The 20,485-nt window shown below is 50.0% G+C and overlaps 1 protein-coding gene across 5 annotated transcripts; it reads right to left on the bottom strand.

The window, feature by feature from the left end:
- Positions 1 to 2,029: 2,029 nt before the first annotated feature.
- Positions 2,030 to 19,311, bottom strand: MGAT1 (alpha-1,3-mannosyl-glycoprotein 2-beta-N-acetylglucosaminyltransferase). 5 transcript variants are annotated; one of them, XM_036224643.1, is made up of 3 exons: positions 19,171 to 19,311; positions 17,556 to 17,979; positions 2,030 to 4,617 (listed from the first exon to the last, which is right to left on the bottom strand). In XM_036224643.1, the coding sequence occupies exon 3, from the start codon at positions 4,497 to 4,499 to the stop codon at positions 3,156 to 3,158; it is 1,344 nt and encodes a 447-aa protein (XP_036080536.1). In that variant the 5' UTR covers positions 4,500 to 4,617; positions 17,556 to 17,979; positions 19,171 to 19,311; the 3' UTR covers positions 2,030 to 3,155. The 5 variants fall into 5 exon arrangements, with proteins under 5 accessions (XP_036080536.1, XP_016003258.1, XP_016003256.1 ...); XM_016147772.2 differs by having other exon boundaries at positions 19,150 to 19,310; XM_016147770.2 differs by lacking the exon at positions 19,171 to 19,311 and adding an exon at positions 18,897 to 19,020.
- Between the last annotated feature and the right edge of the window lie 1,174 nt (positions 19,312 to 20,485).

Here is a 20,485-nt window from a genome sequence, read left to right as displayed (position 1 = left end):
AGCTCTTACTAGAATGACCATGGTGAGAGAAGGGCAAAGGCTGAGAGACTTGTGAGTGGAAGGAAGATGGGAACAGTGGTTTTCAGGAACCAAGAGCAAGAGGATAATGGCAGGAAATGGAGGAGGATGGACCATGGGTCTGGGCAGAGGCCAAGGGCAAGGCAAAGGAGTGCTGGGCTGGCCCAAGCCGCTGCTGGACCCACAAACAGAGCGGGGCCCTGCTAGTTCTCCTGTGGGCAGCTGAGATCCCACATGCCACATGGACCCTCTACCTGTGGGGACTTGCCACCTGCGCAAGCTATGCCAGCTAGCAAGTGGCATTTCCATCAAGGGCCACCTGGCCTGGGAGTTGGATGAGCTGGGTAAGCTCTTTGGAACTGCATTTAAATATCCGAACTCAAGGTTAACAGAAGTCTGCAGCATTTAATGCCACAGCGCCTTTCCATTTGGTATTGCCACTTGCTTTGTTGCCACAGGAAGCTCGTGGTTCTTCAGAGGCTGCAGCCATGAACATAGGACCCACACCTGAGGATGCTTTGATATGAGCGTGGCCTCTCCAGGATCCACATCAAAAGGAAGGGAAACAGGACACAGAGACCCCTGAAAGGGCTCCTCCTCCAGGAGGAACTTGAGAAAATAGGTGTCTTCTAGGAGTGGTTCTTCCTCTGCCAGCTCTTTCGGGGGTGCTCCCCAGCCCCCATCCCCACAGACCACCTGCCCTTCGCCTAGACTAGCCCCACCCACAACCTGGGGCCTGAGGAAGGGGTGACTGGAGTCTGAGGGAGGCTGAGGGAGTGGCCTTTGAAGGCAGCGGTGGATAGAAAGGGGAAGCCGAGGATTAGGTCATGGTCAACAGCATGAGTTCCATGCAGATCCCTGCTCCAACCCAACCAGGTGTGTCACCTTGGGGAAGGGAACCACTGTGTCCGTGTCCTCACCTGTAAAATAGGAGTAACACGTACTATCCACAATTGCTTTGAGGCTTATGAGTTAACATTAATTGTGGAGCACCCAGAATGCACTTGGTGAGCAATCGTTAAATCAGCTTAGACCTGCTAAGATCAAGGAGTCTGGCAGCCAGAGCGCTGCTGGCCCAGTGGTGTCAGGTGGGACCCAGCGCCTCACTGGGCCTCTTTTCCCATTCACAAATCATGGGTAATGAACCATCTCCCTACCCCAAAGTGAGGTTAAATAATCCACCTAGGAGCAAGCAGGAAGACAAAACTAGCTCCACAAAAATCTAAAAAACTAAAATGACTGTGAGGCTGGCCCTTAGCACAGTGGGAATTCTTGATCCTAGGAGTAGGCTGGAGCTGCTCCCTCAGTGACCAGGTGATCCCAGCCCCTGACAGCTGACCCACCTGGTGGGAAGCTCAGGAATGGTTTCTGTCAACCAATTGCCTAGCTTGGGGTTTTAAAACCCACTAATGAAATCCAGGTGGTAGGTCATGAGCAGCATTAAAAAAAAAATTGGTGGCAAATAGAAACTCTCAGGATGCATTACACATTATATGGACAGTTTCAGGAAACGTTTGCCAGTCTGTGTGTATTCTGAGTAGGAGTGTAAATCACATTCTCACTGAGGTCCTGGTTATGATGCTAAGTGCCACTGCCGCAGCATACCTGGGTATCAGCTCAGCATCTGGGAGCTGGTCCTGGACGGCGCCCAGAAGTGCTGGATCAGCCAGCAGAGGGCGCCCCACACAGTTCATTTCCAGAGAGACTGGTCACGGTTCTCTGGGCTCACAGCAAACCCAAGCCCACTGAGGCCTGCAGCCCACTTCCTGAGAAGATTGGCAGTAGGGGAGTGTAGTCTTGGACCCTGTCCACCGTCAATCCCAGCCTTTATTTCACACCAGGCCCTTCCTCAGCTACCCCTCCCCTTCTGGTCATCTGCTTTCCTTCCTCCAACTGACCCTCTTCCTCTTGCCTCTACCTTTAGTCCTCTCCCCTCTCTTTTCCTTTCTTCCTCCACTCTTTGTCTCCTTTTCCACCTCCTCCTCCCTTTCCAGGACACATACACACACGGTTTTTCAGATAATTCAGCCTTTTATTTTTGAAAATAATTCTGTAGCTTCAGTTTTCTTCCATTAACTGAGGTCAGGCAAAAAACGAAAACACACACATTGTTCTCCAACCCACTATCTGCATCCTAATCCGAGCAGACATAGAGGTGTTTGGAGTAGAGGGAGGATGGCCGGGGCCGTCCTGTCCTGGCTGCTCTACCTCACAACTGAGGGGCCCCAGAAGCCAAGGTCTCAGGGAGGAAGGAACCTGTGCACCAAAGCCTGGGAAAAAACAGACACAAGAAGCCAATCTCTCTTCCACCTAGCCAGCACAGAGCCCTCCTAGCGTGACAGAGAAGGAATCAGCTTTCAGATAGGATGAGATCAGGGACAGAATCTGTTTCTTTGAGGCAGGATGAGAGAGGGGTACCCCAGCACACCAAGCCCCTCTCCCTTTCACCCCAATGCCAGGTATGAACTGAGGAGAAGTCTTGCTTTTCCCCTTCTATCTTTCACCTTAGAGTCATGATTTGCTAGGTTACAGGGAAAGAAGAGCTGTAAGGAGGTCAGGGATGAGAAGTGGGAGAAACAGGGCAGGAGGCCTAATCCTGACAACCCAACAGCTCCACCTAGACCCTGATGATAAAACCCCTTTGGTTAGTCTCATTTTGGCCACAAATACGTCCCCTTCTCACATAACCCAGCTTCCCCTCCAATTGGAGAAAGTGGGGAAGGAGGACAGGTTCAGGAGGAGGGCTTGCACCCCAGCTGGAAGAGCCAGGACAGGGAAGCGAGGCCTGGGGAAGAGCTAAAGCTGCCCACCTCTCCGAAGATGCCCCAGGAGAAAACCTGGTGCATGGACATTTGTGGCTCCAACAAGCCCAAGTCTCTCCTTACCACACAGTGGTTTTCTGCTTAACACCGCAACATACCCCAAAAAGGTTCCCCTGATTCGACTCCCTTGAGAATGGGAGAATAATCATCTTATCTTCTGTGCACTCGAATGCCACTCAGAAAAAAAAGAAAAGAAAAAGAAAAAAAGATAATGGACCCCCCCAAAAAAACAGAGGACAGTGCAGCCCAAGACCTGCAGTTCTCTCAGCCCGTGACAAGGCAAGGAGGGGGCCCAGGAGGGAAAGGCAGGCGCAGCTAATTCCAGCTAGGATCATAGCCGTCCCAAGTCTGCGGGGGCGCCAGGTGCACGCGGCGGCCGCGAAACAGAAAGCTGACGATGCCCCTGTAGCCGGCCCTGGGAACCCCCGACTTGAGGTCGTCCATGACTCCCAGGGCCTTGGCGAAGGCTTTGAAGCTGTCCCTGCCCGTGTACTGCACCCGCACCTCCCCCAGGTCACTCCGCTCACTGGTCCTCACTTTCTCCACCTGCAGCAGGGGCGCACCGTAGACGCGTGCAAGGAAGTCCCGGTCGTAGGCCTCCCGCTGCAGGTAGGACAGGTCCAGCTGGGTGAAGGGTACGAAATGCTGGTTCAGCTTGATGAACTTGAGGTGCTGGTCAAAGAACTGCCCGTGGCTCACGCCCTTGCGGCCGAAGGTCATCGTTCTGGAGATCTCGGGCCGTAGGCAGGCCCGGCCCTGCCGCTGCTCCGGCCGCCGCATCCAGTCGTCCCAGAAGGCCTTGGGCCACTTGGGCTCCAGCTCCGCCCACAGCTCGGCCAAGAGCAGCCAGCCCAGGCCGGGGAAGAAGTCGGTGCGGTAGAGCAGCTCGGGCCTGCTCGAGTCCACCATCTGCTCCTTGCCGTTGTCATTCCAGGCTGACACACACCAGAGGGAGGGGTCCGCCCTCAGCAGCGGGTATGTGGCCTGGAAATACTCGAAGAAGTCCGGGGCCACCTCCAGGTCGTCCTCCACCACCACAGCGGCGGGGAATTTGAACCTGTGGAAGACCTGGCCCAGCGCCCAGCGGTAGTGGCGCGCAATGCGGTAGTAGCCCTGGAACTTGCGGTGGTCAGGTGGCACGGCGATGGCGCTCAGGTCTGGCTGGCGGATGTGCGTGACCGCGGGGCCGTAGGAGGCGATGACCTGAGCCGTCTCCTCGTGCCCACAGTCCTGGCTGACGATGATGGGGAAGTGCTCAGCCGAAGGCCGATAGTGCAGCAGCTTGTCCAGGCAGCGCCGGACAGTGCTGCGGTCACAGGCAATGACCAGGATGGGGATCACGGCTGGCGGCGAAGTTGCCGGCCCACGTGGAGGCACAGGCGGGACCGCAGTGGGCACCCTGCGCCCCTGGCCCCACCTCACACGGTGCTTCTTGATCTGCTCCAAAAGCCTGCGCTGCCGCTCCAGCTCCACCTCGGCGTCCTGGGCCAGGCGCATCACCTCGCGGGTAAGCCCTGCAGGGTCGTCATCCAGGGCGCTGTCTGAGGGCAGCCGGCCCGGCCCCGAGCGCGACCAGAAGAAGAGGAGCAGCAGGACGTTCCAGGCCACGAAAAGAATGGCGCCCCACAGCACAAGCCCTGCGGACTGCTTCTTCAGCATCCTGGCCCCCGCGGGGGAGGCACGAGGGGGCCCCAAGCTGCCCTGGCTTCCCAGGCTCACTCCCCACAGTTCTAGGGATGTGTCCTCTGAGCTCTGGGATCAGGGAGCAGCCATGCACCTGAGGGGGGGACAGAAAAAAGCAGCCATCATCACAGAGGAATGGGACCCTGGGGTGAAGGAAGAGAGGGCAGGATTCTAGGAACAGGTAAAAGAGCTAGAAGGGAGGTCTAGGAGACTGTTTTAGAAAGGGGCAGCCGGTCCCCTAACCTGGGCAGCCATCTGAGTGGGAGAATAGATCCAGGACAACATGCTCCCCACTCCAAAGTGAGTTCTGAGTCCTCAGAAAAGCAGCATGTGTTTGAAGGGGAAGGAGCATGACTTCCCTGGAAGAGAAAGAGGGTGAGCCCATCTGCCTCCCACTCCTCAAATCAAATTGCCCAAAGATTACTGATTTACACACTCAAATGTCATATCTCAGGGCAAAGCCAGCACCTCCACCACTAAGGAAGCACCAGAGGCATTTCCCTCCCAAGAAGTCAGGGCCACAGCCAAGTCGCCCAAGATCTACCTGCTATTAACACTCTGTTGGGTGGATCAGCCAGTGCACTGAACACAGAACATGACTGAAGGCAGAAGATGTGGAAAAGAAGCAAACTATTTGCTGATGCTGTGAGAATATGCCTGGAAAACTAAGAGAATCAATGACAGAACCAGCCCAACCAAATAACTGAGCAAGGTAGCAGGATATAAAGGTTAACATGCAAAAATCAATAGCCTTCATATCCATAAATAATAACTCATTAGAAGAAATAATGGACGAGAAAATACTATTTTCAGAAGCCATGAAAATGATAAACTATTTGGGAATAAACAAGAATTATTCAAAACCTATATGAACAAGAAAGTAATTCCTCAAAGACACAAAAAAGACTTAAGATGTTTAGGACATCTCAGCATCATCAAAAATCGCAATAAAAAGACTTTTTTAGGATAAACTGACACTAAAGTTCCCATGAAAAAATAAACATGCAAGAACATCTGAGGAAAAAAATGAAAACAAGCTGAGAGGAGGGACTAGCCTTACCAGATATTAAAACACTGTACATTAGAAAGCCTCTATAATTAAAACTATGTGGTGACAGTATATAAATAAACATCATCCAATGGAATAGGATTTAAACTCTAGAATAAGATCCTACAACAAAGAGAAATCTAATGTATGATAAAGGTGATATTTAGAAATTGTGGGGCAAAAATATGGTCTTACTATAGTTATAACAACTATATAGCTACTTGGAAAAAATAGATAAAATTAGGTCTGTACACAAGAATAACTTCCAAGTGGACCAGACATCTAAACATAAGAAAACTATACAAGTACAGAAGAAAACATGAGTCAATTCCTCTATAACCTAGGTATAGGAAAAGGCTTTCTAAATATGATTCAAAATCCTGAGGCAATAATAAAGTGCTTTTGCGTGACTAAAAACACCATAAGCCAAGTAAGAAGACAAATGACAAACTGGGAGAGAATATTTGCAAACATAGAGGCAGTACTCTAGTAAACAAAGAACTTTTTAAAAAACTGAGAGGAAAAAAAGCCCAAAAGTCCTTGTTTAAAAGAGCAACATCTGAAATTAACATAAATTAAATAAAAATGTAAAAATTTAAAAAGACAAAGGCAATTCACAGAAATGACTAAAATGGTCCTTAGACATATGAAAAGATGTACTACTTCACTCATAATTAAAATATAAATTAAAACTGTATATAGGTAACATTTCTTAACCATCAGACTGATAAAAATGCAAAAACTGTCCTTTCAGTCTCTTAACACTGTCCAATGAGGAATAGATGTGCCTAATTTTGATGATGTCTAATTATCAGGGGCTTTTCTTTTATGGATCATACTTTTGGCATCATATCTAAAAAATCTTTCCCTTACCTAAAGTCACAAAGATTTTTCCGTTTTCTTTTTTAATTTTATAATTTTAGCATTTTCATTTAGGTTTATGATTCATTTTGAGTTAATTTTTGTATATGGTATGAAGGAGGGAACTAATGTTCCTTACAACACCTTTGTAGTTTGTCGAAATGCTAAACAGAGTTACCATAAGACATGGCAGGTCCACTCCTAGATATGTACCTAAGGGAAATGAAAGCATATGCCATGCAAAAACCTACATGGAATGTTTATAGCAGCTGTATTCATAATCACCCAAAACTGGAAACAAACCAAAGGTCCATCGACAGGAAATTGGATAAACAAATTGTGATTTATCCACAGAACGGAATAACATTCAGCAATAAAAAGGAAGAAACTGCTGATATACACAACAGATGGATGAATCTCAAGTAATTACACAAGATGTGGAAGACCAAAAGAAAGCACAAACGCTATGATTCCAGAAAATACAAAGTAATATAAATCTCTAGAAAACATAAAGTAATCTATAGTGGCAGAAAGCAGATTAGTGGTTGCCTGGGGATGAGGACAGTGAGTTATAACAAAGGGTCACCAGAAAACTTTGGGCGGGTGGATATATGGCAATAGCTTCATGGGTGTATACATAATGTCCAAACTTATCACATTGTACATTTTAAATATGTCAATTATACTTCAATAAAACTTTTTTTTTAAAGACATTATTGGATCAAACGACAAAACTGGAGTATAGATAGTAGTTTAAAGTATCACTGTAGGCTGATTGATAGCCACACTGTGGTTATGTAAAAGAAGATCCCAATTCTTAAGTAAAAGACACCGAAGAAATTAGCGGTAGAGGCCATGATAGATGCAGCCTCTCAAGTGGTTCAGAACAAAAATATCGTGTTTCTATTTGGAGAGAGAGCAAATGGAGCAAAATGTTAACAACGGGTGAATCTGAGTAAAGGGAGTATATGTGTCCTTATAACATTTTGATTCTTGCAACTTTTTTGTAAGTTTGAAATTTCTAAATGAAGTTTCTTTAAAATCAAATATGGGGATTTCTGCCTAGCTTCATCCATCAACATGGCCCTAGCTGGCAAATCACTCAGCAACATGCATCTCTCACCTGCTGTCTGCCAGGCTCTGGGAAGAGACTGGGACACACACTCAAGAAAAAAGCATGGTCCCAGACCCCTCCCCGCTGCTAGACCCCAGTACTTAAAAGGATTTATGACACCCTCCAATTCCTGAACAGCTGCCATTCCTGACCACGTGACTCTCCCTTGCCTTCTAGCCTCTGGTCTTGCCCCTTCACACCCCAAATCTTCATGTATGTGCCCTCCTGTGCCAGGTGCTCTGCCAGTTCCCATCTGCCTCATAACCCAGTTCTCTAATCTTAGCCAAAACCTTGGTCCCAGATGCTATCTCTGAGCTCCTGGGCTCTCAGGCAGGCAGATGCGGTGTCACAGGGGCTGATCCTAAAAGACCTCTAAAGGGACCTGGATTCTCCCTCCTGGGGAGACGCCCCCAGTGCCTGCCAGCAGCACTACCACCTGTTATCCTCCCGGAAACCATCCGCCCCACAACTCCGCAGCACCAGTCTTCTCAGAAACCTCAAGTCCATTTCCGTTTTCCTGTGTCATTTACTTTCCATTTTATCAGCAGTCGTGTACCAATCAGGGTTTTCTAGGAGATACAGACACAGATGTTAAGTTTTTTCCTCACTACCCCTGAGGTTGTGGCCAATGCTGGAACTTTCCCTCCAATTTTCTGGACAGGATTCCCTATACCCCAACTTCCTGCCTCCTGGCTGACTGGGCAGGAAAGTCTTCAGGTAAAGGGCTGGGGAAAGATAAGAGAGACTCCATTAGCTGGAGTGCTGGCCTGAGGGCTGGAGGCGCAGACTGGTCTGGCTTATCAATGTGCCACCTTAGACTGCTGGCAAAACCCAAGGGACCAGATCGTTTCCTCCAGTTATTGGAACAAGGTGCCCCATATCCACTACCCTGGAAGACCTCCCCTCCACACTTCTAAGCCATGTAGATCAAAGCAACCTTCTGAAGGCCCCTCAGCATACTGGATTCTTAGCAAGTCTGGAACCATGAGTGGCTGGGTGGTCCAAAAGAAACAGCCACCCCAGGCCAGCCAGACTTCCACCTTAACCCTTGTTCTCCCACCCATGACCCTTCTATTCTGCAAACAGAACTTGCTCTTCTTGCCAAAAAAGAACACAACTTGCCTATTCCCAGGCCCCAAGGCTTCTCTACATGGGCTCCTCCAGGTCCCGTGACATTTCCTACTGCTCGCCCATGTGTTCTCCACAGCGAGAGCCTCTGCTGCAGGGAAGTCAGTGTTGTACACACAGTCAGGGGCACATGCGCTCTCCAGTAGCTGCCTGTGCCCTGAGGGACAAACATGCCCAGAAGGCCAGCCTTTTGGCCAGGAGAGGCCACATACTCCTCCAGGAAGCACTGCATTGAGTCCCACCATCACGAGGGTACTGGAGTAACAGTGGCAAGCCAGACAGCCTGGGGCAGTGCTTGGCATCACCCCAGGTTTCTTCACATCTCTGAGACTCAATTTTCTCACCTCTTACATGGAAACCCTAATAGAACACCTCATTGGGATGCACTGAGGACTGGGTGAGATAATCCACACCAGGTATTTTAGAACAGTGGCTGGCACATGACAACATAAACACTGGCCAGTCACTTGTCTTTTTCCTCTCTGCTGGCTCTTTGCGCTACTCTACTAGCTTCCCTCCAGGAAGCCCACCCCAGGGCCTTTACATGTGCCATGTGCCTGATCTGCTCTCTTCTCTGACTTCTTCACCTGGTATGCTCTGATTTATGCCACCTGCCAGGACACCTTCCCTGATGTCTTAGGACTATGTGAGTTTCACTTCCCCTTCACGACCATCAGCAACAGCACCTCTTGCTCAAGATCTGTCAAATTTCTTGGTTGCAAGTTACCTGAGGACAGACCAGCTCCCCCAGTGTGCCAAGCTGCTGGGTTGGGACCCTCAACATTCAAGAAATTTGCCTGTGACCTAAAAACTGGCTTCTGTGTGGACATCACACACCCATAACTCCTTAATTGTAATTCCCAAGTCCAAAAAGCTCTGTAAAATAGAAGCCGTCTACATTCCTTTGGCAGTAAAATTTGACAGTCTCTTTTGGTGAAATCTAATCTAATCTAATGTGGGGCTATTTACAGACTTTATTCATGCTACTTAGTGTGACTATTCATACATTTGGCTACAGAAGTCATTATGGTGGATTATGGGGTGTTGCTCCAGACTTTACACTACATCATAAATGCACCAGACCACCTTTTTAAAAATCTAAAAAAATCTTAAATTCTGTAACATCCAGCCGCAAGAATTTCAGTATCATGAAAATGGAAGAGACAGTTATTCATTCACTGCCATCCTCCCATTTCAATCCTTCTAACCCTTTAACCTCTCATCCTTTATTATAAAATATTGTTTTAATCCTAAACTATTGATGGAACCTCTCAGCTAGCCTACCTATCACTATTCTTACTTCTCTAAGCAACCTTCCTCATAGCGACAGAGCATCCTTCTTAAATGCACACTTGGCCACAACACTAACCTATTTTAAAAACCATGAGGCTGCACTGCCCACTAAATAAAACTCAAACTCATTATTATGACACATGGAGCTTTCCACAACAGACTGACTGAAATATCCCTTTCCAGCCTCAACTTCAACCTCTACCCCGTGAACCCCATACTCTGGCCTAAGCAGTCTACTTATTTCCCCGAGTACACCTGTATACTGCTGTGTCTCTACTCCGGCTGGTCCTTCATCCTGAAACATTATCCACAGCATTCACACACCCTTTGAAGCCAGTTCAGATGAGTCTTTCTATAACCCCAGACAGAGTCAGTCCTTCCCACAACTACACTCCCACCGCCTTCTCTCCACACCTTGTCTTCCCCCTCCACACTATAATAGAATCTGTGCCCGTGCCTTACCTGGCTGCACCTTACTCCTTAGGACAAAGGCTCTATGACCGCGAAGCCTATCAAAGTGCCTGGCACATGTATGAAATTCAAGTGGTTAGATGGAGGACTGCTTGCATTATTAACTAAATCAAGGAGAATCAAGACCAAATCAGTAGTATTGTAAGGCTGGCTGGAACACTTCCACGTGACCTCTCCATGTGACCTCTCCATGTGGCCTGGGCTTCCTCTCAACATGATGACTGGGTTTCAAAGGTGAGTGTCCCAGGTAAGAGCAAGCCAGGTGAAGCTATAGCCTTTTCATGATCCAGCCTCGGATCACTTCTGCCTTACTCACAAGTCAGGAGAATCACAAGTCCCTGCCCTCACTCGAGGGGAAAGAACCGTAAACCCCACCACTGGGTGGGAGGAGGACAATGACCAACTGAGACAAGATGTGGAATGGGATATTTATAGGTGTGCTCATTTTGGGGAAAATACGATCTGCTGTACCTTCCTTTTCCTAAAACACATCAACAGTCCATAACCCTGTCCGGAGTCCCTGATGTTCTGTTATTAATGACATTTGTCTGCAAGGCATAGATTTAAAACTAGTGTTGATTTGCCAGAGTTGTCACAACTTTTTTAGGGAAGTGGCACAAGATGGTCCACAACATCAAGTACAAAGACACTTGCACCATGGTGGGAGCCCTCGGCCAAAACCCAGGAAGCCCTGGACCAGTCCCCACAACCCCTATGGGTCTCTGTTTCTTCATTCAAAGGCCAGGAGCTGTGAGAACTCTTTCTAAGACTCTGATTCCATGGTGTTCTCCAGGGAGTCCTCTCTCTCCGGCAAAAATGTTTCTTAAACAGCAACAGAACACCAAGACAGTCAACTTCCCATCATGAGCAATAACGGAGAAGTGATATTTAGCTTTCAAAAAGTATAGGAGTTGAAGGAATATTGACACGTTCCCTTCTATATATCTGCCTTGCTTAGTATATTAAAAAGCACTGCTGAAAATATCCACGAAGAACAGGCACAGATAATGGAGACCTAACTGAATTACTTTTTTGTTCATTATAGACCTCCGTTAGACTCCTGTATCATGTACCAGGCTCCATAATTTCAGAAGGATGGAAAAACTGAAAGGGTGTCAGAGAAGACACACTAAATAATTCAGGGGTTTAGAGAATAAGACCCAGGAGGGAAGGGGTGCAGGCTATTCATCCTGGAAAAGAAAAGGCCAGGGGGAAGTATGATGCTAGCACAGCAAAAGCAACTGAATCCAGCCGCAGTGAACCAGGCAAACTTGGGGCAAGTCACTTGACCCACCTTGTGCCTGGGGTCCCTCACTTGAACACAGAGAGGGCTGACTGGGTTGATCATCACCTCTGACGATGAAGAAGTCAGAGGTGAACAATTTCTCCAATGTCCCAAACAACAAATCAATTTAACCAGTCACATACGACACTGCGGTCGTACTACAATGCTTTCTTAAATCTAAGTAAAAGGACACAGAGGCGGAGATTCAGGGGAGCTCAATGGTCTCCAGTAATGGGGTCAAGCAGCAGTGACTGGCGGGAGGAAGAGCCCAGAGGATGGGAGCATCTAAGAGAAAAGGCTACATGTTCTGAAAAGTATTGCAAACAACCAAAACCAAAACTGGACAACATCTCAGGAAGTAATGTTGTAAAGCAGACTAATAAAACAGGCCACGGGGCAAGGGTTAACCAAGGCGGAGCTTCACTCTCGGCATTCACTCTTCCGTGGAACACAAACCAGCCGACCACAGTCCCCGTGCTCCAGGGTTTATGAGATGAGGCCCTTGCACGTCTCAGGGCCCCCCTACTCCACACACGTTAGCAAACAGGTAGGAAAAAAGTTTTCTTGGTAATTTACATATTTCTACATTCCTAGTAACTTGTGGAAAGGACTCTGGAGTGGGGTTTGGGGAAAAGCTACCTCGTTCCGGCTCCCCGAACCCTCTCCAGCGACCCCACTTCTTCCGGCCCGCACCCAGGGACGCCCTGCAGCCGAGTTTCACAACCGCCTGCCCTCCCCGCGCAGCCCGCCCTCCCTCCAACATCTGGAGGCCCGGGATTCCCAAAGCGGAAAGCAGAGCACGACTGCCCGGCGCGTCAAGGGGCGGCAGCCGGGACCCTGGCCAGGCCCCTCTAGCTGGGGCTCACCGGCACCGGGGCTCTAGGGGGATACGAAGGGCTCGGAAAGGGGCAACTGCTTAAGACGGAACCCGAGCCCTGGAACGCCCTCTCCACTCCCGCGGGGCCTCTCCTAGTTGGACCTCCGTCCCCTCTCGGGGACAAGCCCCCGCGGTAACGGATGCCAGCGTCCCCGGGCCCCGACTCACCGGGTCCTCCCAACTTTCCGGCTTCGAACTTGAGCCAGAAGCCGGGAGCGAGCCTGGTGCCCCGGCGCGTCTCCGGCGCTCGCGCGGATACGGGAGCCTTCCGCCTGGCCGGCCCTCCCTGCCGCGCGCAGAGGCCGGGCCTGGGCGCGGGCAACGTGGCCCTTCCCCGGGGAGGCGGGGCCGGACGAGGGGCAGGGCCAGCCGCCCAGACTTGCCCCGGGCCCCGCCTTCCCGGGCTCGCCTACTCGCCCCCACCCTTCGCAATCACTCGCAGACTGGACAGCCGAAGTTCTCCCAGGTCCCCAGCTGCGGGAGGCGCCGTGCAGGCGGCTGTTACTCTGAGGCCTTTTCCTGCTCCCAGTTAGAACTGTATGGGTCGATACCCGACACCACCCTCAAGGCCCCCAGGCCAGGCTTCTTTCTCCCTAACCTTGGGGCCCAGAGCCTGGCGAAGTCTGCGCGGAGAGCCCTGCCTGGAGTTCCCGGGCAGCCTGGGTAGTGCGTTCGCCAAACCCAAGACCAAACCCCAAACGCTAGCTTCCGGGAAGGAGGAGCTGGGCAACAGAGGGGCGCTGGTGCAGGGATGTGAGAACAGGAACCAGGGCGCCAGAAGGGAAGCGGAGGGGAAACACCTGCTGCCAAAAGCCGCAGAGGGCCAGCTGTGGTTTCTTTCTTTCTCTCTTTGGGGGTGGGGAATGACAGCTGTTAGTTCTGCGTGAAAGTGCAGAGACATACCTTTCCCCAAGGTAGAACCCCCCGACCTAATGAGGGAAGGATTCAGTCACAGACTTTTGTGGATGGGGGGCAGAATCCGAAAAAGCTAGATGTCTATATCTGACCCTGAGAACTACTGGCTGCTCTGCAAATGACTCCTGAGAAGGACTGAGCCCAGGGCCAACCCTACCATGTGCTCAGGACACACTCTACAGGCACCAGAACCTATGCCATCCTCTTCCCTCCCCAGTGCGGCAGAATAGGCCGGAAATTTGTATTGTGCAGTTACTGACTTGGCTCACTAACTTGTTTCTACATGAAACCAGGAGTTATTCAGGGTTCTAAAGAAACAAAAGGCAGGGCATGCGCTAGAGGCCCCCGCAGGGACTTCAAGCGCTTAAAACAGTTGCACAGAGGCCTCCACATGCCAGACCCCTCCCTCAGCTTCTCCTTTAACCCTCCTTGCAGCTGTGCAGAGTATGCATTATCATCTTGTTCTACAGAGGAGGAGTTTGAGGCTAAGGGTAGGTGCCAACTGCTGAAGGTCACAAGACATAGTGGAGGACGTGGCCGAGTTTTAGATCCAGGCACTCCTGCCTCTAAAGCTGGCATTCGGTGCCTTCCTTGTGCAGCCTTCAGTGCAGGTACCCCGAGATAGCTGTGTGTCCAGCATGACAGGCTGGACTGTGAGAGAGAGAGAGGGTGTGTGTGTGTGTGTGTCCAAGGTCTCCAGCTTAGCTGACTACATGGACTGTAGCAGGAGATGCAAGCCCACACTCCTGTGCCAGCCAGTGGCCAGCATCTGCACCTCTGCCTCCACTCTAAGCTTTTCCTTATGTAGGGGACATGGGAGGCCAACGCACTCATACTCCATGGAAAAGGATGAAGTTTTTGAAAAGTATAAAAAGTTGGAAAACAATGGTTTGTAGATCCAAGCTATCAGGAACTGAAATTACTCTCCAGGAAAAAGGACATAGTGGGATGCTGAAAGGGGGAGACACCAACTAGGCTATGAGATATCAGATTCCCGCCTCTAACAATAATTCTTCTCCAACTAAGGCAGTTCAGGGAGGAACAAGGTGGAGGGCTGTCTGTGCACCATAACTCACACCTCATCACTACTGTCCTTTGTTTCAATGCCAAGGCTCACAGGAAGACCTAAGAGTAGACATTCACCAATTGCAAGAGGACAGTCTTAAGCAGAAAGGGCCTGGTAGAGAATTGGGATGTACTGATTTTGGGTTGGAAGAGAAAACACTTGGTCTGACAGGCAAGAAGCCAAAATGGTGAGTACTAAATTGACCTGGGAAAAGAGGCCCTGGGTTGCTGATGGAGGTTTCATGGGGAAAGGTTATGAGGAAGGAAGGGCAGAAGAAACAAGGAGCCTGACCCTGGGGATGAAACTCAGACTGGAATATGTGAAAATGGAAGACATAGGAAGGTCTGGTTGCTGAAAAAGAGAGCACAGAAAGAGAAATACTGTATCCTGCCCACCTATCCACTTCCAGAAGAGGATGGAGCAATAAGGAGAAGGAAATGAACAGTGTTCCAGGCAACTGCCCTCCCATTAACCATGCCTGAGATAATCTGAATTTTTTTTAATAATTGGAAAGAATTCATGCTCTAAACTTAAGAAAGATCTCAGCTTGAACCCATTAGAAGTAAAAGCAATGTTTTAAATCAATGCTGTGTCTATTTCCCCCTCTTCCCTCCTCCCAACAGCTCCTCTTCCCCATGGAACCCCAGACACTCAGCTCATGGAGATCAAAGAAATGAGAAAAGATTAACACAACAATTACTGAGCAACATGTGTGACATGGAACTTTTGGTTAGCCACTCACAATCCTTTTGGAAGAAAGAGAGATGTATATAAGTTCAGTTACACAACACACTCAACATTTGGTCAAGTCTGTCACTGGTCCTGGCTAAGTGGCCTGAACATTCTGGTGCCCCTGTGAGAAGATGCCCACATGAGAAGGCCAAAGGCTGTCTTGAGAGGACTATCTTGTGGGAGGGTCAGACAGAGGACAGGACTAGCACTTTCGGTGGAAATGACAAGGGAGAGGAATTCTGGCTCACTCCAAGGAGGAAATGTGTGACAAGACACTGAGTTCCCCCTCCCTGGAGGTTTGCAGCAAAATCCAGATGGCCTCAGGCAGGTCAGACACTGCAGAAGCAGCACAGCACTGGGCAGGCGATCACAGGCCTGCCCCTCCACACTCCAGCAAGTCCTTCCCTTCCTGCTCAGGGCTTCTGTAGCTTCCTCTCACTTATCAAACTGGGAAAATAATCCCTCTCACTCCGACTCACAACAATGTAGTGACAAAAACTGACACAATAACCTGGACACACATAAGGTAAGCACTGTACATGAACAGCACAACTCTGGGTACTTCAAGAGTTTCGAAGCACTCACAGGCCTCCCAGGTGGGATGAGGGCCACAGTGACATCCTGGGACCACACATACATGAGGGATCGCTGTGATCCCATGCCTAAGCAATGACTGGCAGCAGGAATTTGCTGGGTGAAGTGGGACAAGATGATATGCCCTCCCTGAAATCTGGACCTCCAAAACTAGAAGGCTGGCCTGAAAAGGGGCTCCTTTAGGCATTGGACCAGAGAAGGAACAGCTCAGAACCAGGGACTCCACTCAAGCCTGCCTGCCCAAGGAAGGAGGGGAAAAAAGAAACTGAGTCATAAATACATGACCTTCAGTTGCCAATGACCTCGGTTATTGTTGTCAGCGCCCTATGACTGTGAGGCCCAGATGCTGACACAGCTAGTGAGAGGTAAAGAGATGCCACAAGCCAAGCTTCCTGCCTCTCACCCAGGCCACCATACCCTAATGCCTATCAAAATTCCCAACACATTTCCTTTTTCAGCTTTGTTGGCACTCAGAAAAGCAGGCATCTTGGCAAAGTAAACTGGAGTTCCAGGAAGGAATGGAAGGGGGTGGGAAGGTAACTGAACAGGTCTCCTTTCAGTGGGAAGAGAGCCTGCAAAAAACATAAAGGGCTAAGAGATGTCAGTCTGAAAAAACCATCACCATAAAGAGTAGGAAAGAAGACTAGGATATGGCACAGGAAGAAAAGGCTTACACTCTCCCCCTTACACTCTTGAAAAGGCACACTTGCCACACTGACTGGAAAGGCCTGGGGGCCAGAATCCCTCAATCTAAGTCCTCCTTGGACCCATTTGCCTTTCCATAACTTGATGACCCCAGGTATTGTTACTAGCCACACGATGAGACAAATTCAGGGCAGCCTTTCCATTAAGACTAGCAAAGGCCTTGCCAACACATGAATTCAATAAAAGAACAGAGCTTCTTCTCTATGTAACAATTATATAGGCATATCAGGCAATGCCAGTGTTACTGTTTTATACCTACATGGCCTTGAACACTTTTGAAAATCTATCATTTCCTTTGCTCCTTTGTAACAACCTGTGAAGGACTAGGAAAGCTAGTTATTCCCAAATTCCAAGTGAAGAGAACTCCACAGAGATTAACCAACATATCTAGGGCTATACACTAAGAAAATGAGAACTAGGACACAAGTCCTAATAATGCCCGATGCTGTGTTCTGTTCCTCTGCTCTTCCCCTTTTAGGAGAAGGAGAAGAGACAACTGGGAGGTTATTTTGGCCACCTACCCACCACCTCAAGGCAGATCGACTTAGCTCTTCAAACCACAACAGCCTGCCTCGGCTGGGGTAATCCACCCCAGTCTCAGAGTAGCCCCAACTGATTTGGGATCCTATTATCTCAGTGTTGGAAAGGCCCTTTCGGGTAATCTAATCCAAACTCCCTTCAGAGGGCTGAATTCTTTTCATGGTCTCCTTGGCCTAACCTCACAACTGCCATTGCTCACAACCCCTTCCTGGGTGAGAAGCGGCTAGAAACAAGTCTGCACTCTGAGAGAGTGAAAGAGAGGTGAAGCTTCCTGTGTACCCAGCAAGGTGATGGTTCTCATCAGGGTATTTCCTGAATGCCAGCATCCCCAGACTTGCCCCACTCAATACTTTCTGCACAGGGGCAGCAAGACACCAAGTGGGAAATGAGACAGGAACCTTACCTTTCTTCTTTTCTCCCAGCTGCTCCCTTGGAGATCATCAAACCCCCATCCAGCACTCCATTTCCAAAACTGAGAATCCCAAATCAGAGACACCAAAGTACAGCTTCTCTCCTCTTACCCGGGTCCAAAGTCCATGGCTGAGTGGACTCTGAGGGGGAGGAGTCTGGGGGGGAAGGGGTGTGTCCAGGCCCCTCCCCCCCCACTGCAGGCTTCAGTGTCCCTCCCAGGGGTCTGTTACATCCCTTCATTCAGCTGGCTTGTTAAGCCCAGAGTCTGGTGATGGCTGGATCCCAGGTACTATCCCATCTCTTCCTCAGGGAAGTCATCCACTGTGAGGACTAGGCCATCTGTCTTCTGCTGGGACTCAGGAGAGGAAACAGGCCTTAGGACCGGCATGGCCCCAGAGGCCGCTTTCTGCATTAACCTGTGAAATATTTAAATATTATGATACTCTCTAATTTATTACATACCCAAATGGTTCCTAAGACTCCCTGCCTAAATTAGACTTATTCACTCTGCTCTACTATGAAAAATCCTTCCTTAAACACTCAAGGTTATATACAAAGTACCTACTTCACTCACATATTGTCCCCCCAAAACACAGTCACCCCATCCATATGTATCCACATATATGGCTCAGGATAAAGGATCGCACCTATTCTCACAACAGAAAGGTAACCAAAAGCACTGACAGTGTGTGGAGGCTGTCTTCTAAGAAATGTAGAAAAGAACATCCCCTTCTTGTCCTCTTGTCTTGTTGGTGCCACATACTAATCGCCCTACATCTCCCAAGCCTCTTAGGGTGTTCAGTGTTCTAATCGGCTAGCTCTCCCCAACTGAACTAAATCCATGCCAGACCTACATGCTGACACTTTCCACATACATTCTTTGCTCCCTCCCCTTCACCTTCACCCTACCCCTTAGCTTCCAAAACTGGCCGGGGGATGTAATTACTAATGGCTGTCAAACTCTTTCCTGGGGCCACTCCCGAGACTACTATCCTGGAATGCCTGAGGCCCGAGTCCTGCCTGCAGCAGTCCCACAGTGTTCCAATTCTCCAGTCCGGAAGTCCACCCCTGTAGCCCCCTCCAAGTTTATTTCTACACACACACACACACACACACACACACACACACACACACACACACTTCTATCCTGCAGGGGCGTGGCGTCTACATGACCCCGACCCACCCCCGCAAAGACTTTAACTCCACCCACCCTTCTCACAGAAACGCCGTGCAGTATTCACCTGGGAAGGGGGTGACAGCGACCCTCCCGAGACTCTGACTCCAACCCCTCCGCCGCCCGTACGACCCTCGCCCTATCTGCCTGGGTTGTTACCTGGATCCCGCCTGCCCTGTCTCGGCAGGAAGCCGACGCCCGCCCCCCAGCCGGGAGTCCAGGCCCCAGGCCGGGTCCCCACAGCTGGCCCAGGCCCCACCCCCTCGACCCCCGACAGCCCAGCCCTCCCCTCGAGCTCCTCCCCTCCCCCCCCACCATCCACTGCAGCCACTTCCGCCTGTCCTCCGGAAGTGAGCGCGCTGCAACTGTCACCTCCCCTCATCCCGCCTTATTCTTCTACCCCACAACCCACGCCCATCACCACCGCCACCACCGGAACATGGGACGTGGGTCTGCAGGGCTTGCGGTTGTTCTACAGTCACTATTTACAGGACTGAGGACCGGGCTGGGCCGGGTCTGGGTGAGAACAGAGCTAGGGGTGACTGTTGCTGCCGTGCAAGAAGGGGCGGGGTAGAGAGTGCAGCGGAGAGCCGGAGCGCGCGTCACGTCGAACCGCGCGGGATGGACGGCGCATGCGTCACGACGCTCCGGCCAGTTGCTAGCGTGATGCTTGGACTGCCTGGCCCCACGCGACTTCAGCGGGGGGTAGGGCGGAGCGAGGAGCGTGGATGTGGGGGCGGAGCCTACGCCAGGCAGCCTGACCTAAGGTCGCCTAGCAACCGCCCGTCTTGACCTGGGTTCTGGAGGAGGCCAGTGCTGTCCCCTTTCCGACGGCCTCCTCCCACGGAAAAGCAATTCAGAAAGAACTAAGGCCCGTGTTCACCGATCAAGTATTGGGAGCTCTGTGGCAGTGCCAGAGGAGAGTTGTTATTTTTTGTCCATCGCTTACTTTTTCTTTCTTCACTTTTCGCGGTGGCAGGACCTTCCTTCAGTGTAAAAAGAAGGCGAGCGTACTCATAAAATGAGTGCCCCTCCATCCCCCACGACAGCCCTTCGCTGTCCATGCGCTGTGCGAAGCACGGATACCGTCCCCTGAGCAACAGACAGGTTTGCCCGAGTTTCCTTGGCTAGAAAGCAGTAGGTACCTCCCATTCAGGGGTGGCATGGCAATCACGTCTGAAACACACTAGTGCCACTATTGCATGCCACCTGAGATTCGTCTCTAAAGAAACTTTTGCTCTCCTTCAAACATTGGACTTCCAAGTTCCAATACGGTCCTGGTTGCTTTTTTCTAAATATATTGGGCTGCCTTGCTCTTGACTTCAAGCTAAATCCAAGGGGAGTTACTACTAATTTTTGCAGTTCCTATGTCATCTATGTAAGTGATTAGAGGACTAAGAGCATCTTTTGTTCTAGCATTTGGTATTAAATGCCATACCTGACATAGGGCTCCTGAAACCTTTGTAATTTCTGGGTGATAGGAGTGTCTTCTGTTGTAATGAAGCAACTGGATGGGCTCCGGATGGCTCCTGGACACTGGCAGGCCGATCACCGGAAAGACCAAGACTTGATTAAAAGTTTGGAGTTTTTAGCTCCCGCCACCCATTCTTTTAAGAAAGGAGAAAGGCAGAAAATAGAGGTAGTGATCAATCCTGTCTACTAAGATGAAGCCTCCATTAAAATCCTGACACTATGTACAAGGAGGGTAATGTGCCCCCAACTCCACTGGACAGGATGCTACAGACTTC

The sequence above is a fragment of the Rousettus aegyptiacus genome, unplaced genomic scaffold, assembly GCF_014176215.1.
Source record: "Rousettus aegyptiacus isolate mRouAeg1 unplaced genomic scaffold, mRouAeg1.p scaffold_m13_p_7, whole genome shotgun sequence".
In the NCBI taxonomy this organism is placed as follows: domain Eukaryota; kingdom Metazoa; phylum Chordata; class Mammalia; order Chiroptera; family Pteropodidae; genus Rousettus; species Rousettus aegyptiacus.
Note: the sequence above shows the minus strand (reverse complement) of the source record. Positions and strands in the feature narration are given on the sequence as shown.

Coding starts and splice junctions, on each gene's coding strand:
- MGAT1 (XM_036224643.1), bottom strand. CDS start 4,499: ATGCTGAAGAAGCAGTCCGCAGGGCTTGTGCTGTGGGGCGCCATTCTT.